This window comes from Choloepus didactylus (assembly GCF_015220235.1).
Source record: "Choloepus didactylus isolate mChoDid1 chromosome 23 unlocalized genomic scaffold, mChoDid1.pri SUPER_23_unloc1, whole genome shotgun sequence".
Taxonomy (NCBI): Eukaryota; Metazoa; Chordata; class Mammalia; order Pilosa; family Megalonychidae; genus Choloepus; species Choloepus didactylus.
This window is the reverse complement of record NW_023637590.1, coordinates 3,650,159-3,670,707: the sequence shown is the minus strand read 5'-3', so window position 1 is coordinate 3,670,707 and position 20,549 is coordinate 3,650,159. Positions and strand designations below refer to the sequence as shown.

At 58.1% G+C, this 20,549-nt stretch overlaps 1 protein-coding gene across 7 annotated transcripts in view; it reads left to right on the top strand.

Annotated features, from left to right (window-relative positions):
- The window catches only part of LOC119524871 (guanine nucleotide-binding protein subunit beta-like protein 1), a 48,959-nt gene extending 28,631 nt beyond the window's left edge, over positions 1–20,328 (top strand). The window contains exons 5-8 of one of the 7 annotated variants that reach the window (XR_005214885.1): positions 5,305–5,467; positions 7,690–7,788; positions 10,082–10,291; positions 19,859–19,996. Coding sequence is in view for 4 of the 7 variants with exons in the window: in XM_037823537.1 (XP_037679465.1) it covers positions 7,221–7,499; positions 7,690–7,788; positions 10,082–10,291; positions 19,859–20,110 (840 nt within the window). In the remaining 3 variants the exon portion in view is untranslated. Of the gene's footprint in view, positions 1–5,304; positions 5,468–5,628; positions 7,500–7,689; positions 7,789–10,081; positions 10,292–19,858 lie in introns of those variants that run through there. The other 6 variants (XM_037823534.1, XM_037823537.1, XM_037823532.1 and 3 more) reach the window with 6 other exon arrangements.
- Positions 20,329–20,549: the final 221 nt, after the last annotated feature.

Below are 20,549 nucleotides of genomic sequence, written 5' to 3'. Positions count from 1 at the left end.
ATTTGTCACTGTCCCTTTAGCATTCGTCACTGCTCTCTTTTTTTCTCTAGTTGTGGGAACGTATATATCACGATACGGCGGTGCCCTCGCCACTGCGCGTTACTAGAACTTTCCCTTCACCCCCGGCGGAAGCCCCTCCAGCCCCTGTGCATTAACTCCCCACTCCCCCGCCCCACCCCTGGCAGCCTGCCCCCCACTCTGTGTCCCTAAGAGCCTCTGCGTTCGCTCTACCGTCCAGCGTCCTTTCCTTTCACCCTCCTTTCAGCACCTCGTGACGGGCTGCCCCGGTGGAGACAAACTCCCTCGGCTTCCGTTTGTCTGGGAATGTCTTTCTCTCTCCCTCATTTTATTTTTTCCTTTCAAAGTTTTTATTTAAGTTATACTATTAAGTCAACAGAATAAAAGCATATCACAATTCTTCAGTTTATTTACATAATTGTCATTTTTAAAGTTCTGGATACAGTCTGTTTTTACTTTTAATTAAAATTTGAATTTTATTTTGAAATTTAATTTTAGATAAGCCAAAAGGTAATTAGAATTTCTCAGAACAACTTACAAAGCATTCCCCAAAAGGTGTTCTCTTGGCTTTTGAATGTTTCCATTTGCAAACTCAGTAGTAGAGTCTGGTAAAATCGGACATGTCACCATATCCTAAGGGATTTCAAAACGGAAAAACTTATGCAGTAAATATGTATTAAACTGAAGTGAACTGACAAACAGCATTAATTGCACCAGTCCCAACAACCCAATCCTCTATTGCTTTACAGCCTTCTGGCCGTTCTGGCCGTGAAATTCAAGGTGGTGAGATCCTTGGAAGATACAGTAGTGTCCTTTACAGTAGGACTGCATCGATCTTAGGTCCAATTCCTGGAAAGCTTTTGGTAATTGATTTGCGATAATCAGAAGTAAGTGTTGTGGAGAAGCTCGCCCTCATTTTTTTGAAATTAAATTCAGTTTAATTTAATTTAATTTAATTTAATTCACACACCATACACTCATCCATGGTGTACAATCAGCTGTTCACAGCACCATCATATAGTTGTGCATTCGTCACCACAATCTATTTTTGAACACTTTCCTTACATCAGAAAGAATCAGAATAAGAAAAATAAAAAGTAAAAAAGAACACCCAAATCATCCCCACCCCATACCACCCTATTTTTCATTTAGTTTCTGTCCCCATTTTTCTACTCATCCATCCATACACTGGATAAAGGGGGTGTGATCCACTAGGTTTTCACAATCACACTGTCACCCCTTGTAAGCTACATTATTATACAATCGTCTTCAAGAGTCAAGGCCACTGGGTTGGAGTTTGGTTGTTTCAGGTATTTACTTCTAGCTATTCCAGTGTTAAAACCTAAGAGGTGTCATCTATATAGTGCGTAAGAATGTCCACCAGAGTGACCTCTCGACTCCATTTGAAATCTCTCAGCCACTGAAGCTTTATTTCATTTCATTTCACATCCCCCTTCTGGTTGAGAAGATGTTCTCAATTCCACGATGCCGGGTCCAGATTCATCCCCAGGAGTCATATCCTCCATCATTTTCAAAAGACAGTTTTGGTGGATATAGAATTCTTGGTTGGCAGTTTTGCTTTTTGTTTGTTGTTTGTTTGTTCTAATCACCTTAAATACGTCTTCCCACGGCCCTCTTGCCTCCATGGTTTCTGGTGAGAAACTGGCACTTAATCCCCTTGAGTCTTCCTGGATTGACAGGTTGCTTCTCGTGCAGCTTTCAGAATTCTCTATCGTTGGCATTGGACAGTTTGATTATGTGCTGTGGTGTGGGTCTGTTTGGGTTTATCCTTTCTGGAGTTCACTGAGCATCTTGTGTATGTACGTTCATGTCTTTTGTTAAATTGGGGGATTTTTCAGCCACTGTTTCTGTGAATATCCCTCTGCCCCTTTCTCTCTCTCTCCTCCTTCTGGGGCTCTCACAGTGGGTTTAGGATACGCCTGATGGTGTCCCACAGGCCCCTCCACCATCTCCACCCAAAAGTCACTCACTTTCCATGAGTTGGGTTTGCCCGTCTTTTACTTTATGGCAGGTGCCTTTTGTGTCTTCCAGAAGCTTCACTGTTTTGCCTTTTAGATCCGTGGTCCGTCTGGAATTGACAGCTGATCTGGAGTGAGGGGCCTTAGTTTCCTCACGGGATCCCACCGCCTCGGCATCATTTCCTTAAAAGACAGGCTTGCTTCCGTCTTCCCTTCCTCTCCCGTCTTTCCCTCTGTTTTAGTTCGCTAAAGCTGACAAAGCGCAAATACCGTTAAACTGGCTAGCTTTTAACAATGGGGATGTATTAGCCACGAGCTTACAGTCCTGAGGCCGTGAAAATGTCCAAATCAGGGCATCAGCAGGCGATGCTTTCTCCCTGAAGACCGGCTGCCAGCGACCCTGGCTCCACCGCCACATGGCCAGGCCCACCCCAGGCCTCGCAGCGTCCAGCTTCTGGCTTCGGTGTTTCCTCTCCACTTCTGTGGTTTCTCTCTTGGCCTCTGTGTGTCCTTCTCTCACAGCTTGTCTTTCATCCTTTTATAAAGGGCTCCAGGGACTGAGACCCCCCCCGGGGCAGCCTCAGCTGAAGTAACCGAACCAGAGCGTCCCCCCACCATCCACACCCACAGGATGGAACAGCCTTAAGAACGGTTTTCTGGGGTGCACACAGCTTCAAACCGTCACACACTCCCTTCCCGTGCTCACATCCCTTCGTTTCCCCTCCAGATTCCTGGGCATCAGTATCTGTGGAAGGGGGTGAAGGGCAGGCTCCAGGCAGGGGTGCCAATGTGGTGTGCAGGAAAGAGGGAGTTACACACAGGAAGAGGTGAAAGACCCCTTAGGGGTTCGACCGAACCTGAACTTGTAGGGTTTTAACATACGTGCACAGACAGGTACAGAGCTGGCCGTGTGTGTGCATCTGTGTGACTGTGCCGTGCACACACACACGTGTCCCCTGGCTCCTTCTGCTGCCGGGGCCTGGGGGCAGCAGCTCCTCGTGGCATTGAGCACGCAGCACCCAGCTGTGGCCCCTAGACGTCTCTGTCCACCGCACAGAACCAGGATTCCTTGGGGAAGTGGTGATTCTCGGCCACATGGAGAACGATGGCCCGTGCCAGCCCAGCTCCCCCTGGCCAGACGGTGACGACTTCAGCAAAAAAAAATAAGTAGGAGAAGCTGGGGTTACAGCCCGTTGTGTAATGCAGGAGCCCCTGAATCCAATGGAGGGGCGAGGGGAAGCTCATTCCGGGGGGGACAGTGTCTGGTGTGTGGGGGGCTGGTGGGCATCTGGGGTGCCTCCAGGCAGCTGCTGCAGGCCCCAGGGTCGCCGGACGAGGACAGGGTGTCAGTGTCACATCAGACACCCCAACGCCGTGCTGTGAGCCGGGGCCCCCCTGCCTGAGCACATCCCCCGTGTCCCGTGTCTTCCCTTCTGGTTTTCCTCGTGGCCGTCCATCTTGGCATCTGGGAGAACACGTCTTCCCGCCCGTCCAACACATGTCCTGGCCCTTTCGGTCCCCTGAAACCCCGGGTGCATTTTGCCCTCGGCTTCGCAGCTTCTCCGAGTCGAGCGGAGAGCCTGGTGGGCTCCGAGCTGCCTGGGGTCACCCCGGGGAGAAGACGCTGCTGCAGCCCTGAGTTTTCCAAGGCCTGACTGTGGCCCGCGGCCTGGACCTCCGTCCGCAGAAGCGGTGAGCGCTGTGCGTGGACGTGTCCTGAGCTCCCCGGCGTCCCCTCAGGCCTCGGCACTGTCCGGCACGTTCGCCCCTCCGCTCCGGGGGGTCTCTCCTTCTCTTCTTGTTCACATGCCCTCAGCACTTTCGCGGAGGGCCGCTGGGGCGTTCTGCGGCCTGTGCCCGGTCTAGCTTTGTCTGACGGGCTCCCGGTGTTTGGAGGAAGACCACGGGGTCCAGGGCGTCTTCGCAGGGTGTGTGTGTCCACATCACCCGTCGCCGCTGAGGCCACCACGACCCTGATCCCAGGGGCGCCGACTCTGCAGTCGGGGGACAGCGTGGCCCTTTGTGCGTCCTTTTCCCCCGGAGCGTCCGGGCCCAGCCCACGCCCGGGAGAGCTGCGTAGACGGCGCAGCTGTTTGCTAAACCACCGGGGTCGCGAGCAAATGTCTCGGACAAGGTGTCGGGGGTGATGCAGACACCTCGTGTCTCTTTTATTTTCTCACCCGCTGATTTCCACGTCTGCCAGCAGGTTTGTCCAGCAGGTGCGAGCCGGTGTCCTGGCGGGGACGTTGTTTTCTGCCTTCCTTCTACTTCCAGGCCCTGGAATTCTGTAAGGAAGTTTTGTGCCTTCTCCTGTGTATTTAGGACTCCATCGTCGATAGGAGCATTTATTTTATCACATTTAATCCAACGCTGTTGAAATTTACTTTCTTGTTCAAAGCGTCCCAGTCTTGGCTGCCAGGAGCTCCTTCCGGAGAGTTCTGGAGTCCCTTCAGCATACCCCACGCTTGAGTTTTATTTCTTAGGCATGTCCTTAATTTTTGGCACTCCAGGATGCTCGGAATTCATCTCGTTTTCCCCACCCAGCACCAGTGCCAGCCATTTCTCCGGAAATCTGGTTCCTTTTATGGGAAAAAGCTCAGGGCTCCTGGACCCTGCTTCCAAGCCCCTCACAGACCCCATGCCCGGGGTCAGCGCCGAGCCCCCCGGCCCCCTTCGTCCAGGCCGTGTGCCGTCCCGGGCTCCCGACATCGGGGTAAATTTACGTCGCATTTGCTCTTGGGGGGCTCGGCCCTGCAGGTCTCGCCGAGTGCACGGTTGTGCGTCCGTCACCTGCCACCCCAGGGTGTCCCGGCCGTGCCCTTGTGCCCTGTTGGGGGTTACCCTCCCGGAGCCCCCGGAGCTCCGCCGTGCGAGGCTGCCTGTGCACAGGACCGCAGGAGGGCACCCGGTCCTTTCAGGGTTTGGGCAGTGGTGCCTAGAGCTGTTGGAAACGTTCGTGTAGTTTCCGTGCAAGCAGAGGTTGCCAGTCCGCCTGGGAGCGTCCCTGCGAGGGGCTTGTCGGGAAGGAGGGTGTGCGCTTTGGCACGGCCTGCAGGAGGCCGCGGGGTGGGGGTCTCAGTCGGCCGCGTGCCCCTCCGCCCCTCTCACCCCCAAGTGCGTCCTGTATCGGCGTCTTGGGCACAGATGCCCGCGGTCAGCGCTGAGTCCGAGAAGCCCTTCCCCAGGGACGTCCCAACTGCGGATCTGGCACAAATGTTCCCCTTCTCTGGGACTGGTCCTTCACTCGGGTACAGAAGCCGCCCTCAGCCCAGGCCGGGGGGCCTCACTGCCTCGCCCCCGTTGGCAGCCAGGGCCGCGACCTGCAGCTGTGCCTGTGGGATGTTGCCGAGGGCAGGAACGTGCTGCTGGACACCGTGCCCCTCGAGAGCGTGGGCTTCTGCAGGAGCTCCGTCCTGGCCGAGGGGCGGCCGCGCTGGCTGCTCGCCGTGCCCGGGAAGGACCACGACGAGGTGAGGCCGCTCCGTCCGCGGGTCCCTGTCCTCCCCTGACCGGGTGTGCTCGGGGCCTGCACCTGCCGGGGGCGGGGCGGGGGTCATCCCAGCAGCCCGGAGCCTGCACCCCTTTCCCGACCACATCCTATCACCTGAAAGTGGCCCTGCCTTCCTGCCAGGGGACGACGAGGATGAGGAAGGGCTGGGGGAAACCGAGTCACCAGGGCCAAGGGCTGTGCCAATCAGCTGCTCCGAGCACGTGAGCATGGCCGGGCCGGCAGGACAGGACAGCGGCCCCGGCCCCCCATATCCGCCTTCCCCTGGGGCCCGCCGGGCGTCCTCCGTGGGGCCCTGGCCCGCATCCTGCCGGCTCCCGGGGGCCCTGCCGGTGGGCGGCGCTGGGCGGGTGGCTCCGCGGGCGCTGATGGACACGAGGCGCCCCAGGCGCGTGGATTCACCTGGCCGCTGCCCAAGAAGAGTCATAGCGCCTTAGAGCTTCTTCAGCCCATAAATAACGAGACCCGAACAGGCAGTTATTTGTTCGTGATTGCGTTTAAATCACCAATTAGGAGCTACATATACTTTTCCTGCCGGCCTGCCAAGAACCTGTTAAGAGTTTTATTAATGGGAAAAGAACAGGGCGTGCCTGCCCCCAGGCAGCTGAGCTTGCTGGGAACCTGGGGGTCGGGGGCTCCCCTGGCGGGGGTGTCTCCGGCTCCCAGCCCCGCGTTCCGAGGCGCGGAGGCCGCCACACCGTCTGCAGACCACACCTGGCCACGGCCACGGCCACGGCACCTCACAGCCCCGGGAGGGGGGTGTTTTCCTCGTTCCCACCTGCGGAATCTTCCAAAAGCACCCAGAAAAGCGTTGCTGGCCTGTGTCAGACGGTGCCTGGGGCTGTACAAACAGGGGTGCTCATCTCCTCAAGCAGACACGTGACAGACGTACACACAGACGGTTCTTTTTTAAAATACTGGAGGGAGAGGAACGCCACACTGTCTGGCAACTCACTGGCTGGTGGTCCCCCAAGACCGCAGTCTCTTCTTTCCTCCTTGTCTGCTGACTCCCGCTATGAGAGTCACTCCCAGGCATCCCTTCCTGACGTGAGCTGTCAGGTCGCCGGGCACTGCCGGGGCCCTGGACTTCTCCGCAGCAGTGTCTACAGCTCAAGCCGAGAACCATGAGCCCCATGATGTCACCATCGGCCGATCTGCATCTGAGCAAACGTCACCCCAGCTGAAAACGCCAGCGCTGCTGCACCCACAGAGACAGGCCCGGAGGATTCGGTTTTCTCTGTTACTTCCAGGCCGTACTCCGTGGCCACTGCCTTCTGATTTCGACTCAGCCTCTTTTTGTGTAGCTTTTCCTTTGGCTGGAGCTTCCCCTGGAGCTTTTTTCAGAAAGAGTCCTCATGTGTCCAAAAGCACTTTGCCCACACGCCTCCCTCTTTGGGCTTTAAAATCCAAGCTGCGCCTTCCCCTGCCCTCAGCACTTGAAGGCCGTGGCTTTGTTTCCATTTGACATCTAACAGCTCGGTTTCGGAACCAGAGGCAGCAAAGCGGAGGGACCAAATCGAAGGAAAGAACCAGGCCCACCCAGGGGCGTTCAGAACCCGGGCCCCGGGGTCCCGCCTCTCTGGAACTTTCCGGAGCCTCCGTCTGCTGCTCTGCAGTTGCACACTGTTCCTTCCATGGGGTGGCATGAGAGCAGCGAGCCCCTCCCCTGCGGCTGAGATGCTCTGGGGGCGTCCGGTGGGGCCTGCCCAGGGAGAATGGCCACGTCCACCGCGCGCAGGGCTGCCCTGAAGTTCAGCTGTCTCCAGAGCGGGGGGCTATGGCCATCTGGGGCCGCGGGGTGGCGTGTGGCACTGCGGGGCCTGCTGTCTGTGCTGTCACAGAGCCGCTGGCTGTCCAGGCCCCCCAGACAAGCCCCCGGGAGGCAGACCCAGGCCGGGCTGGAGCGGGGCGCATGGAGACCCGCTGAGTGGGACCCACGGGCACCCCTAAAGCCTCTCGGACGAGGGAACCAGCAGGAGCCAACCTCAGGCAGGGTGAGCCGGGCCTTCCCAGCCACGAGCCCATCTCCCGGGGACTGTGCACGCGGTTAGAGCCGCGGCTTCCAGGCTCTTCCAGGAGCCCACAGACCCACCCCGGCCCTGGCTGTGCCCCGGGACGGCTCCCGTGCTGCGGCCCGGCCTCGCCCTGGCAGCGGCCCAAGTCTTCTTGTTTTTCTCCTGCCAGGTCCGGGTTCTGGAGATGCCGTCCAAGACGCCGGTGTGCACCCTGCGGACGGAGGCCGGGGCCAGGCTGGGCATGCCCATGAGCCTGCGGCTGTGGCAGGTAGGCTGGGCGAGCGCCGGCCCGCCGGGCTGAGTCACCGTCCAGGGCGGGCAGCGCGTCGGGCCCAGGCCGCCCCCCGGGCTCACCCCCGAGAGGGGACTGGAGGGGACGGGAGGGGACGGGATCCTCCCGCAGGCAGGCAGCAGGGCGACAGGCCCCTGCACGCCCGGGGGGCTCCGCCGGGGGATTAGTCTCGTCACTGCTCTCCTCTCGGACGAGGGGTGGGATTCTCCCCGCGGCCACACTTGGGGTTTCTGAGCCGCAGCCTTTCCCTTCTCTCTCCACGGCTTTGCTGATTAAAGGGGGTCGGGAGGCGTTTTCCGGGGCTGCCAGCAGAAGCCAGGGGGACGGGGCCCAGTAGGGTGGGTTTGGGCTCCAGGGCCAAAGAGGGGTACCCCCAGCGTCCACGCACCCCTCAGAGGCTCAGGACACACCGTCCCCCTCTCAGAGCAACTTAGGGCAGCAAAGCAAGCAGTTGGGTTTGTTCAATTAGAAGGAATTTGGGGAAGTTTAGCCACCAGAACCTTCTCCAAAGCAGAAAGTCTGGGGAGCACGTCCAGCCGGGGCCTCGGGCCTCGTGGATGCGGGGGCTTCCACTGGAACACCCAGGTGGCTCGGGGGATCCACGGGGCGAGGGGGGACACCCCGGGGCCAGCACCCCAGGCTGCTGCCTGGCACCCACACAGCACCCACACGCTGGGGCCCCAGCCAGGCTCCGCTCCGCGGGAAGCACTGCTCATTGCACAATCGTGCAAAAATTCCACCTGAAAAGTGTGCAGACACAGGATGTACAAACTTGTTAAGGCGATTAGCGCAGTTGACAGAAGGACAAATCGCATTTCATTGTCGGTGCAGCCCCACCGCAGAGGGCTGTGTGTGGAAAAGCCAGCGTCGGTTTCCCCACAAACCAGGGGGTACAGGGTGTGTTGCGCTGAGTGTGGCAAAGAGACATTTTTTACTTTTATTTTCTCCCCCACAGCAGTCCACTCAGGGCACCGGGATAATTAGCGCGTAAAGAGTCAGGGTCATAGCTGGGCCTTGCAGCCGGTCCTTCCGGCTCACCCCCTCCCTGAGGTGGGCACAGCGAGTCTGGGGGGCTCCCAAGTGGCTGCGACGCACAGCCGGGACCCGCTGCCCGCTGTTCACTCGGGCCCACAGACGGAGGGTCGAGGGAGATGCAGAAACGGAGCTCGTCGGCGCTAGGATGGGCCATCGGACCAAGGGCGAGGAGAGGGGCTGGTACGGGGGTGCGGACGCCAGGGCCCCGGCCACGAGAGCGCTGGCTGCCCAGGGACAGTGGCACCGAGCTGGGAGGGAGTGGGGGGCGGCCAGGAGAGCCAGGGGCCTCGGGGGTCCCTGCAGGGCCGGACCTCGGTGAGACATCCTGGGCAGCTCCCTGCAGGGGGACGGACAGGCAGCCTCAGACGCTGGGGGTGCAGACGGACGGGCTCCGGGCTCTTCCATCTGGCCTGACCGCGCCTGGACGTGCGGCTGCCTCCTGGAGCTGAGGACACAAGGTCTCGGGGTGACCGGGTGGGGGGCCGGGGCCTTGGGGGTGAGGGCAGCCTGACCTCCCCAGTGTCCTGAGCCCGTGTACTCACTGGTGACCGCAGAGGCCAAGGGCGAGCCTGGTGACACGGAAGGAAGGTTCCGGAATAATTTCCCAGGGTGGGGGGCAAGCGCAGATAATTCTGTGAGTCCAGTGACCAAACGTGGGACAAGTAAAGGCAGACGGTGTCGGCACCACGCTCGCTCTCAGGGTGCAGGAGCCACCCCGGCTGCCCTCCAGGGTGCTGTGTCCCTGGGCTCCCGGGCGGCGTTCGGGGCCGAGATGGATGGGTTGTCTGCCCGGGGCTGGGGGCCTCTGACCCCTGCCCTCATCCATCACTGCGGCTCGGGGCCAGCTGGGGTGCGGCTGTCACCCCTCGGGCCGCGGCGGGCAGGGGGAGAGACGGGCTTCCGTAGTGACGTTGACAAAGAGCAGAGATTCCGCTTGTCATCCCAGAGACGGGGCCTGTGGCTCTCGGCTCGGCCGTTCTGGACAGGTGACTGGCCGAGCCGTGAGGGGCTGTGGGGTGCGGGGCTCCCGGGAAGGTGGCAGGGGGGTGTGTCCAGGACCCCGGGGGCTGTCTAGCGGCCCCTGCTGCCACCGGGCACAGGGAGGGCCCCTCTTGGAGCTGCAGAGCTGCTGAACCATCACGGCCGAGAGCAGAGCGGATGGCCCCCGGGCCAGCCCCCACATCCCGGGGGTCCTCGCACCCCCCAGCCACCCTGACACCCTCTGTCCCTGCAGGCCAACGACCGCCCGCTCCTCCTGGCCGGCTACGAGGACGGATCCGTGGCCCTGTGGAGCGTCCCCGAGCGGAGGGCCGTCAGCCGAGCTGTCTGCCACCCAGAGCCTGTCCTCGGCCTTGACTTTGACCCGCGCGGGGCCAGGGGCGTCTCAGGCTCTGCGGGCAAGGCCCTGGCCGTCTGGAGCCTGGACGAGCAGCAGACCCTGAAGGTCAGTGCCCGGACCCCCGCCTCATTTATCCTGCTCTGCACCAACAGTCTGATAGGCTGAAAAAATATTTAGGCATGAAGAGGGGCTGCCGCGGAGCCCGGGCACATTAATCACGGCCAGGCGGGGCCGCGGCCGGCGGGAGGACACAGCGCGGCCACTCGCCGTCACGTCCTGTCCGTGCAGAGACGAGGCCCCCAGCTGCGGGCATCCCCAGCTCCGCGGTGAAAGCTCAGAGGGATTGGGCAGACGGGGGGGCTGATCAATCAAGAGGGGAGCCAATGTGGAAAACGTCCGTGGAGTCACGGCCCCACGCCCGCCAGGAAAGCCCGTCTTTCAGGAGTGGCGGCGGCGAGCTTGGGGGCGGCAGAGGCCGGGAGAGCGGGCGGGTCCTGGGGTGGGGTGCTGGCCACGGGGCGGGGTGCACCCCGGCTTCTCAGGGTGGACGAGGAGCCCCTGTTAGCCGGGGGCCGGGACCCCCGTGGGAGCTGTGGCCCCCGAGGTGACCAGAAGGGTGGTAGCGAGCCCAGACCACGGGGGCTCCCGTTCCCTCTTGCCCCAGGCAGCTTGCCTGGGCACTCTCGGGGTGTCTGGGCCCCGGGCCCCCCCATCGGCTGCAGGGTCAAGGCCTCCCCACACGGCGGGGGCAGCCCTTCCCCGCTGCCGGGCTGACCTCGGATCCGTGAGGCCCCACGGCAGGTGACAGCCCCCAAAGCAAGAGGGCAGGTGAGGGCCTGGCCCCGGTGGACACGGGGTCCCGGTCCGGGTGCGGCGGGGGCTGCCGTGGTGAGGTCGCGGGCTGAGGGCAGAGTGAAAGCTTTGGGGGCTCAGGCAGGTGAGCTGGGCAGCGAGGGGTCCCCAGGCCCATAATGAGAGCCGTCCAGCTCCCCCAGAGGGCTCTGGCCGGGTGGGGACGGCGGAGCCTCTCGGGCCTCCACAGGGACAGGGGTCACTGCAGCCGGGTGGGGGCGTCTGTGAAAGCCACGAGGCCGACCGTGAGCCGCTGGGGGTGCCGAGCCTGGCGGAGACCAGGTCAGCCCCCCTGCCGCCCGCCGTGGGGGTCCCCCGAGCCCCTCTCCATCCCCCCCAGATCTGCCTGCTCCCTCCTGGCTTGTTCAGGAAACAGCTGCCTGGAACTTCAGGCTTAAATTTATGGGGCGTGCTCTGGGCTGGGCTGGAGTTTTACGGTGTTGGTGAGTCTAAAAGCTAAAGCAGGAGGGGAGCCAGAAATCACCCAACGAAGGCGGCTGGCGTGACGGGTGAACGCGCAACAAGCAAGATGGGGGGCTCCCCAACAGAGCGGGGGCCCTTCCACGGTGCCTGGGGGGCATCCCGAGGCCCTGGAGGTGGCTGTCTGGGCGGGAAGTGTCTGTGGCCACCCCACGCTGACCCGAAAGTGTCCCCGACGCCGGGGGGAGGTGGGGGACCGTGCACCCCTCAGTGCCCTTGGCAGGCCTCGCCCCGCGGTCCAGCGAGCCCAGGGGAGCCCCGGACGCCCCGAGTGCGTAATCAGAACCAGATGGCGGCCGCGCATTCCCGACACCCGAGTTCACGTGTGTGCAGCGCCCGGTGACCAGGGACGCTTCCGGATGGCCGTGCGTCCAGGGTGGAGTGGCCACCTCACTGGGGCTCGCTTCCCGGCCGCCTCGGCCCAGCTGGTGGGCAGACCCGCGGCCTTCCTCTCCACCGCCTCCGGGAAGACGCTGATTTACGGCCGGTGGTATTTTAGGCCGGTGGACTGGACGGTAACGCCGCTGTCCCTGCGCTCAGCTGGCCGCCACGGCCTCCTGGGCGTCCCCGTTCCAGGCTGTCCACGCAGAGCAGCGCAGGGCCGGGCTGGGGAGGGTGCAGAGCCCAGGGCAGTGCCAGCGCCTCGTGTCCTCGGGCCTCACAGCCGAGCATCCTCCCGGCTTACGACGAGAAGGAGACTCCGGGTTGAGCTCCACCTGCCCGGGGTGGCCCAGCAGAGGGGTCTCTGGGGACACACTGCACCGGCACCCCCACCTCAGGCCCCCTCACGCCGGGCGGCACCGCTCTCCTCCGGCCGCCAGCCCCAAGGACAGGCCCCACCTGGCCCTCCCCGGGGTCCCCTGGGCTCAGGGATCGCTCTGTGCTGGTTTCCTGCCGGGTGGGAGGGCCCCGTCCTGGGGGCGGCCTTGCCGTGGCTTGGGGGTGTCCCTCGGAGCAGTGACAGGCAGGGACGGGGAGGTGGCCCCGCGATGGGGGGCAGCAGGGCCATGGGGCTGAGGCTCTGGGGGTTCCCAAGAGCCAGCGGTGGCCGTGGGTGGAGCCCAGAGCTCACAGCTGTGAGGTTTAGGGTTGGGGGGTGCCTGGGGCTCACGGTGTGAGGATTGAGGGAGTCCGGGTAGTTGCAGAGCCCCAGAGAGGAGCCCCAGCAGTAGCCGGCTGGCGGGTGTGGGCACCCGGCTCCCGGGCAGCCGGCTCACAGGAGGAGCCAGGAGGGGCGACCAGGGGAGAAAGTTCAGAAGCAAACACTGCAGAATCCTAAAAAAGGCCCCCCGGGGACGGGATGGGCCTCATGAGTTTGGAGGTGCTCTGGGGTGGGACTAGCGCCCCTTGAGCCTGGCGCTGCCCCCGTTTACCGGGACCCTCCTGGCACTCTCCGCGCAGTCACCCCAGGTCCTGACTCCTGCCGCGGCTGCTGCGGCAGAGCCCTCTCGGCGCCATCCCCCGTCATTGCAGGCAGGCAGACCCGGCGTGTCACCCAGCGCGTTCCTTCAGCCCGGCCGCCGCGGAATGAATGCACTCGAGGAATCTCACAGCCGGAGGTTTGTCTGTACGGAGCCAAACGAGCCGAACGCTGATCGCAGTTTTCCTTCTTTTCCTCTCCATCCGTCATCATTTTCTTGTCTTATTGCACTGGCGGGGACGTCAGAGCGGCACCGACAGGCAGCAGCGCTGTGGCCACGCCCGGCCGGCTGCACAGGGAGAGCCGCGTCTGCCACGGGGTTTTGGCAGCTTCTCGTCACCTCAGGTTGGGTTCCCCTCCACGCCTAGCGGGAAAAGAGTGAGTCACGAATGGGTGTTGGATTTTCCCAGATGCTTTTGTGCATCTATCATGACTCCAACCTGTTCATTTAGTCAATCGTGTTGCTAGATTTTTTTTTTTTTAACATCAGAACAACCGTAGGGTCCCCGAGTAGCCTCTTTCTTACACAGCCAGCTGCAGGTGGGGTTTGTTCAAGGTGCGTTCTCCGGGTGAGTTTGGGTAGAACAAATCTATCTGTTGCTTTGTCTTTGCCTGTCCAACCCTGTGGAACATATTTTCTCCATGGGGAAGGTTCCAAACTGCAGATTCAGTTCCTTTTTTTGGACTAATTTAGATCTCTTGATTTTTCCCCGTCAATTTTAGTACGTTATGTTTTTTTTTTTCGGAATTTGTCTGTGGGCATAAAAATCTTTAAGGTGTTTTCATAGTCACCTCTTTTTCATTCTTAAACTTTTTATTTTGAAATAATTTCAAACTTACAGGACAGCTGCAAAAATAATACAAAATCTACACAAGGAACTCCAAGACGACCCTACCCAGATACCGACGTTCACCAACTTGGCGACAGTTTGCCATGTCATTCTATCTATCCGTCCGTCTATTTAAATATCTATTTTCTAAGCCCATGAGAGTAGGTTGTACGTATCACGCTCCTTGAACGCTCAATACTTCCATCTACATTTAAACAAGGAGATCCACTTATGGAACCACCTCAAGTGCAGTGATCAAGTTCAAGAATTTTAACCAACATGGAGCCTACAGTCCAGATTCCCATTTTCACACTTTTCCCCAATAATGTCCTTTGGGCCTTTTCTCCTCCATTTTTAGATCCAGTCCAGAGTCATGTTTCACGTTTAATTGTCACTGTCACTGTGGATGCTTTTTAAAGAGCTTGTGGAAACATACATTCAACGTGACCCTCCCCAATAACGACCTTTTTGGTTGTGTGTGACGGTGTATTTGAAGCACTGTCCTTTTTCATTCCCGATGAGTCTCAAACTTGTCAGTCCTTAGAATCTCCGTTTTTTCTATTTCACTATTTCTCTTCTTATTTTTCTTTTCCTCCCTCTGTGTCCCCGGGTCGATCTGTGGCTCTGACCCAGTTGGGCCATTGAACCTGTTGGTTCTCAGCCTCTCCGCCCCCCACGAGCAGCTGAGCCCGTGTGTTCCCGGTGGAGACCCCCTCTCCACGCCCCGTGTGTGTGCAACGTCGTCTTCCTCACCCGCTTCCCGCAGCCCCCGTTCCCATCTGCTCCCTGACCACCCTGCCGCTCAGCGATTTCGTTTACAGGTGTTTGCTCTCTCTCTCCCCCACCGCCGTTACCTGTCAGCTTCCGATTTCTAACCAGGTCCAAATGACATCGGGTCTTTGGAGCGGGCCGTGCCGCGTCCAGGGTCAGTTTTCCTTAGGGTCTGCGTGTGCTGGAGGGGGAGTGGGTCCCTTGCTCAGCTGCACGGCTGGACACGGATGTGCACGGGCCGCTCCTGTGGCCTGTCCATCGTAGCTCTACGCATTCTGAAGCTGGGTTCAAGCACAGGTAGCTTTTGGATTTTTAATCCTTTTATCTTCAACCTCTCTGTGCCCCGAAGCTGCAGATTTGGCAGCACTCATTGCATCTTATCATCGATATCTTGTGCCATGAATCACGCCGTGTTCCGGGCTCGCCGTGTGTGCACCCTGAAATCCCAGGGTCCTTCTCGAAGCCAAGAAATCCGTCCTCCTGCCGCTCCTTCTGGGTGCCCTGGAAGGCACTGTGGGGCCCGCAGCTCTGGGGGCTCCCCGTGTCCTCTGGCATCCCGCTGCTCTGCTTTGTGGGGAGACACCAGCCCCCAGACCGCTGGCCTGCCCTGGGGGGCCGTCCCACCCAAGTCTGGATATATTATGTCTTCGTTTCTCTTTGGTTGAGAATGTTTTCTATTTTCCCCCACAACTCCTTTGATCCCCAGATTCCTTAGAAGTATGTTGTTTAATTTCCAAATATTTGTTGACTTTGTAGATCTCTTTAATCTGGTTTAATTTAGTTGTCAGTGAACATACCCTGTATGATTTCAGTATTTAGAAATCTATTGACGTTTCTTTTTTATTTTTTCCAACCCAGCACATGCTGTGTCTCGGGGAGCACCCCATGTGCGTTTGGAAAGAATGTGCTCGGGCGGAGGGCCCGCGGGGATCGGACGGGGTGCCAGGCCTGGCTCAAATCCCCAAATTCTTGCTGGTTTTTATTGCTCTGGTTTCCTACCCGTTCCTGAGACAGGGGTCTCGCCATCTCTGACCACGTGCGTGGACCTGTCGGTTTCTCCCTTTCGCTGTGGCCATTTTGCTTCGTGAATCTGGAAGCCCCGTTATTAGGTGCATAAACTTTTAGAACAGTTACCTCCTCCATCAAGCGGCCCTTTCGGCGTTGTGAAGCGTCCTTCTGTAGCTCGTGTAAGACTGTTTTGGTATCTGCTTGCTTTGCGTGCTGCATCTTCCTCCACGCTTTTACTTTCAACCTGTCGCTATCTCTTTACTTATATCTATCCTTCTATAGTTATATATCTTTAAAAAGCTCTTTCGTAGTGGCATGTAGCTGAGTCTTGCGTTTTGATCCTTTCTGATAATCTCTGCCTTGATTTGGAGTGTTCGGTCTATTTGCATTTAATATAACGATCGATATTTCTGGACTTAGGTCTACCATCTTGCTATTTGTTTCCCATTTGCAACTTCTGTTTTTTGGTCCCTCTTTTTGCTCCCTTCCTGCCTTCTTTTGTGTTAATGAAATATTTATTTTTTAGTATTCTATGTCACTCCTTCTCTTGGTTTTTTAGCTACGCCTCTTGTCGTTTTTCCACTTAGTGGTTGCTCTCGGCTAGCAATGCACATCCTGAACTTATCACAGTCTATTGACATTTCCCTCTTACCGCCTCACAGATGCAGTAACCTTGCATTCGTATAATTTTGTCTCCCCTTCTCCCATCCTTTGTGCTACCGTTGTCTATACTTTATTTCCACACACATTGTAAACTCAAGCTTACGCTATTATTAGTTTTGCTCTAAATAATCAGTTGTGCTTTTTTATTTTTAATTTACTAGAAACAGCAAGCGTGGTATTTTGTGTTTGCCAGTGTATTTACCATTTCCAGTAGATCCGAGTTTCCATCTGGTGTTTCCCTTTAGCCTGAGAATATCCTTTAGCATTTCTTGTAGTGCATGTCTGCACACTACAAATTCTCTCAGCTTTGGTTTATAAAGAAATCTTTGTTTCACCCTCCTTTATGAAGAATTTTGTCTGTAGAATTTAGGGATGACAGCTTGGGGCTGGTTTGATTTTCTTCGCGCACGTCAGCATCCTCGTTTCATTGTCCTCTGGTTTCTATCGCGCACTCATCAAATGTGTTTATTGCTAGTCCCACAGTGATAATGTACCTTCTGCCCCTGGCTGCCCTGAAGATGTTCTTTTCATCGTGGTTTTCCGAGGTTTGACCTATCACGTGCTTAGGGGTGTGGGGGTGTGTTATCCTGTTTGGGTTTGGCTCAGCTTCTTTAATCTGTAATTTGGTGATTTTCATCAGAATTGGGAAAACCTTCAGCCCTTATTTCTTGAAACTTTTTTTTTTTCTTAACTGTTCTTACTTTTTTTTCATCCTAGGATTCCTAGTTACACAGTTTGATATTGTCCCATAGGGCTTGAGGATTTGTTCATTCTTCTTCAGAGATTTTTCTTTCTCTTCTTCAGATTGGATAATGTCTGTTGATTCGTCCTCTGCTTCTAACTTTACTAACATTTTTAAAAATAATCTTCCATCTCCCAGTAAGCCTATGCTGTGAATTTTTTCATTTCCTCTAAATGTGCGTGCCAGTTCCTTATAATTTTCATTTCTCTGTCAATAATAGTCCCTATCTTTTCACTCAATAAGAACGTATTTTTGTAATTATTTGAGTCTATTTTCCTTTAATTTTTTGAATGCATTGAAATAGCTGGTTTAAGGTCTTTGCTATACACCATCTGTGCCGTTTGGGGTCAGTTTCCACTAACTGCTTTTTTCCTCTGGATTATGGGTCATACATTCCTGCTTCTTTGCACATCTAGTAATCGTTTGTGTCTGGACCCCGTAAATGACACACGGCAGAGACTCTGGATTCTGTTATTTTTCTCTGAAGAGCGTTTACTTTCTGTTGCAGCGGGCAGCTCGCCTTGACCTTCTGTGTAGCTTGGTTTCCTGTTCCGTTGGGGCAGGTCTGGGGAAAACCCAAACTAGGCTCCTTATCGTGGAGAAACTCAGCTTCCAAACTCTGCCTTCCTCCAGACCCTCTCAGGCTTGGTTTCTAGCTTTGCCATGATGGGTCCAGAACAGGCTTTCCTCTCGGGCATGACCCTTATCCGTGGCGTCTCGGCCAGTCTTGGGTTGCCTTTGTGCTCAGCGAGCTGGCCCAAAAGTGCTGTGGACCTCTCACGTCCGCTCCCCTCCCTGCAGAGCCTTGTGTAGCTCACACTGGCCACGCACGGCCAGCCTTGCTCCTGGGCTCGTGAGGAAACACACGCACACCTCAGGCCCCCAACCCCGTAGCTCCCTCCATCCCATCTCCCGACTTTGGAATCCAGTCATAAAACCATTGCGCACATTTCTATTTTTATTACTTTATGCAGAAATGCAAGGGCAAATTAAGAAATTAAGGCACCCCACTGTCATATGGGAGGGGAAGAGGAGATCGTGTTGGTTTCCTCATCACCCACAGTGGGGAGGTGAAGAATCCCCCATAGGTGTACGAGGTCAGCTGTGGGCTCTTCCAGCTCCAAAGTGCAAAAGGTGAGGAAATCTGTGGTTTCCGAACCTCCCATTTCTCTGTCAGTTACATAACCGGTTCTCCGGCATAATCCTCAACTGTCTTTTCATCTAATCCGACAGGAAAGCAGACTCAGCGCCCACTGCCAGGCCGTTCGCTGCAGCTCTCCAGTTATCTGTTACGAGGCCGGATTAATCTCTGAGTCCTTCAAGGAGCACTTACAAGAGCAATTTTCTTTGAGTTCTTACATGTTCAAAAACGTCTGTCTGTTGCTCTTTCACTTGAGCGACAGTTTGGCTGGTTATAAAATTCCCGCTCCCCAGGCACCGGCTCGGTCTCGGCAGCTCCCCCGTCTGCTGGCCCGAGGCGGCTGCGGGTTTCCTGTGGACACTGAGCTTCACCCTCGCCGCCAACGCCGCACTCTTCCTGCCCGGCCACTGAAGGCTTTTATCTGCCAAGTCCAGCAGTTTTACTAGGGCACATCTTAGCATTGGCCATGCTACGGCCATTCTTTGGATTTGGTTCATGAGACTTGAGAAGGTTCTAGAAATTAAAGGTGATTTTCTAAACCAGCAAACGTGTCTTCCACGGCTCTCATGTTCTCTCTGGTGCATTTTAATTCTTTGTTTCCATTTCCTTTTACTCACCTTTTATCGCTCCCGTCCTCTTTGTCCCTTACTGTCTTTTTAAGTCGCTTGCCCTCCTGTTTCCAATTCGTCTTCACTCCTTGGAGTTTTTTCTTTGAGCTTTGCCAACGCGGTTTCCCCCTTGTGTTTCGCTGCTCTGCAATCTTGGTCTATGGGAGTAGTTGCTTTGTTGGGTTTTCTTTGGTTTTGTTAACTGACGGCAGAAATGTTTGGTGATGGTTTCCGGTTGCTTCTGATGCCAGCTGCCGGCTTGCCCGTGTTTTCCCACCTTTCTCCACTTCGGGGCAGGGTCTCAGCCGGACCTGGCGTGGCCCTGGCAGGAGGCGTTTGGAAACACGCGGTGTTTTCTGATGCCACCGTGAGTGCAAAGCACCTCCGTCATTTGGTGCCTGGGGACAGGGGTGCCGGACACCCCGAGGGCGAGAGACGGCCGTGCAGGACCCAGGCCTGCCTCAGCCGCCAGGGCAGCAGGGCCCGAGGAGACCCCCGGCCGCGGCCGTGGGAGGCGCGTTGTGGGGTGAGGCAGGTGGGGATGTCTGCGTCACCAGCACAGAGGCTGCGCCGTGCAGGCAGAACTCACCTGTGCGCGTCAGCATCGTGCTGCATCCGCCCCTTTGCAGAACCCGGCCATGCCCAGGGGAGCTCCTGCGGGAAGGGATTAGGCTTCCCCACGGCCGGGCGAATTGTGCTCTGCAGCCCCCGCGACCTGCCCCTTCCGGTGTGTTCCGCCGGATGCCCGCTCTTGGCAGCCTCTCGGCGCCTTTCGTGTCCCAGGGATTTTATGCATCCGTCTGGCCTTTCTCAGCTCTGTCCTGGATGGCGGCCGACTCTCTGGAAAGTGTCTCTCCCCTGCAGCCGAGGGCGCTGGGTACCCCAAGGTGGGGGCTGCCGTCCCCTCCCCAGCTGCAGGCTTTCCCGAGGGCTGGGATTTCTGTCCTCCGTGCCCCCCGCCCCGAGGACCACCCTCCAACTAGGGGGACAGGAATCCCACCTTGGGCAGGGGAGACCCCACCACACCCCAGGGCTCGGTCGAGGACAGAGGCCGGGCTGCACCCGGTGCCCGTGGGTGGGGTCTGCACCCGGTGCCCGTGGGTGGGGGGTGGGCTGTGCGGCCCCTGACGCTCCCCCCTGCTGCTCCCGCCCCCCAGGTGTGCAGCACCCACGAGCTCACCAACCCCGGAGTCGCCGATGTTGTCCTCCGGCCGGACCGCAAGATCCTGGCCACCGCGGGCTGGGACCACCGGGTCCGCGTCTTCCGCTGGAGCACGATGAAGCCGCTGGCTGTGCTAGACTTCCACCGGGCCTCCGTCCACTGCGTGGCCTTCGCCGCCAACGGGCTGCTGGCCGCGGGCTCGGGGGACGAGCGCATCAGCGTCTGGGACCTGTACCCCAACACGTGACCACGGGCGGGGCTGAGGCCACAGGGTCTCCTCCCCCAGCCCATGGCTCGCCCCCCGCGTCTGAGAATCACTTTCCCCTGTGGGCCGCACCAGCCACACACAGGTGACCCTGATGTTTAAAAAGGACGCCAAGCCAGCCCTGCGTGGGGGTCACTGCGTGCCCGGCGGCATTGCCAAACCCCCGGGTTTCACAATAAATTCTCAGTTGTGCACCTGCAGGCTCGAGCTGGGGCCTCTCTGAGGGGCTCCTTGGGAAGTGGGCCCCGTCCTCGCTGCTGGTGCTGGACAGGGGGCCCAAGCAAGGGTCCCAGGGCCTTGGGGGGCCGTGGACGGGCCTGAGCGTAGCTGCTTGCAGAAGCTCTGGGCCGGGAGCTGTGAAGGGTTAAGGAGACCGGTGCAGGCCCTTCCCGCGGCGGAGGACACAGCGGAGAACACACGT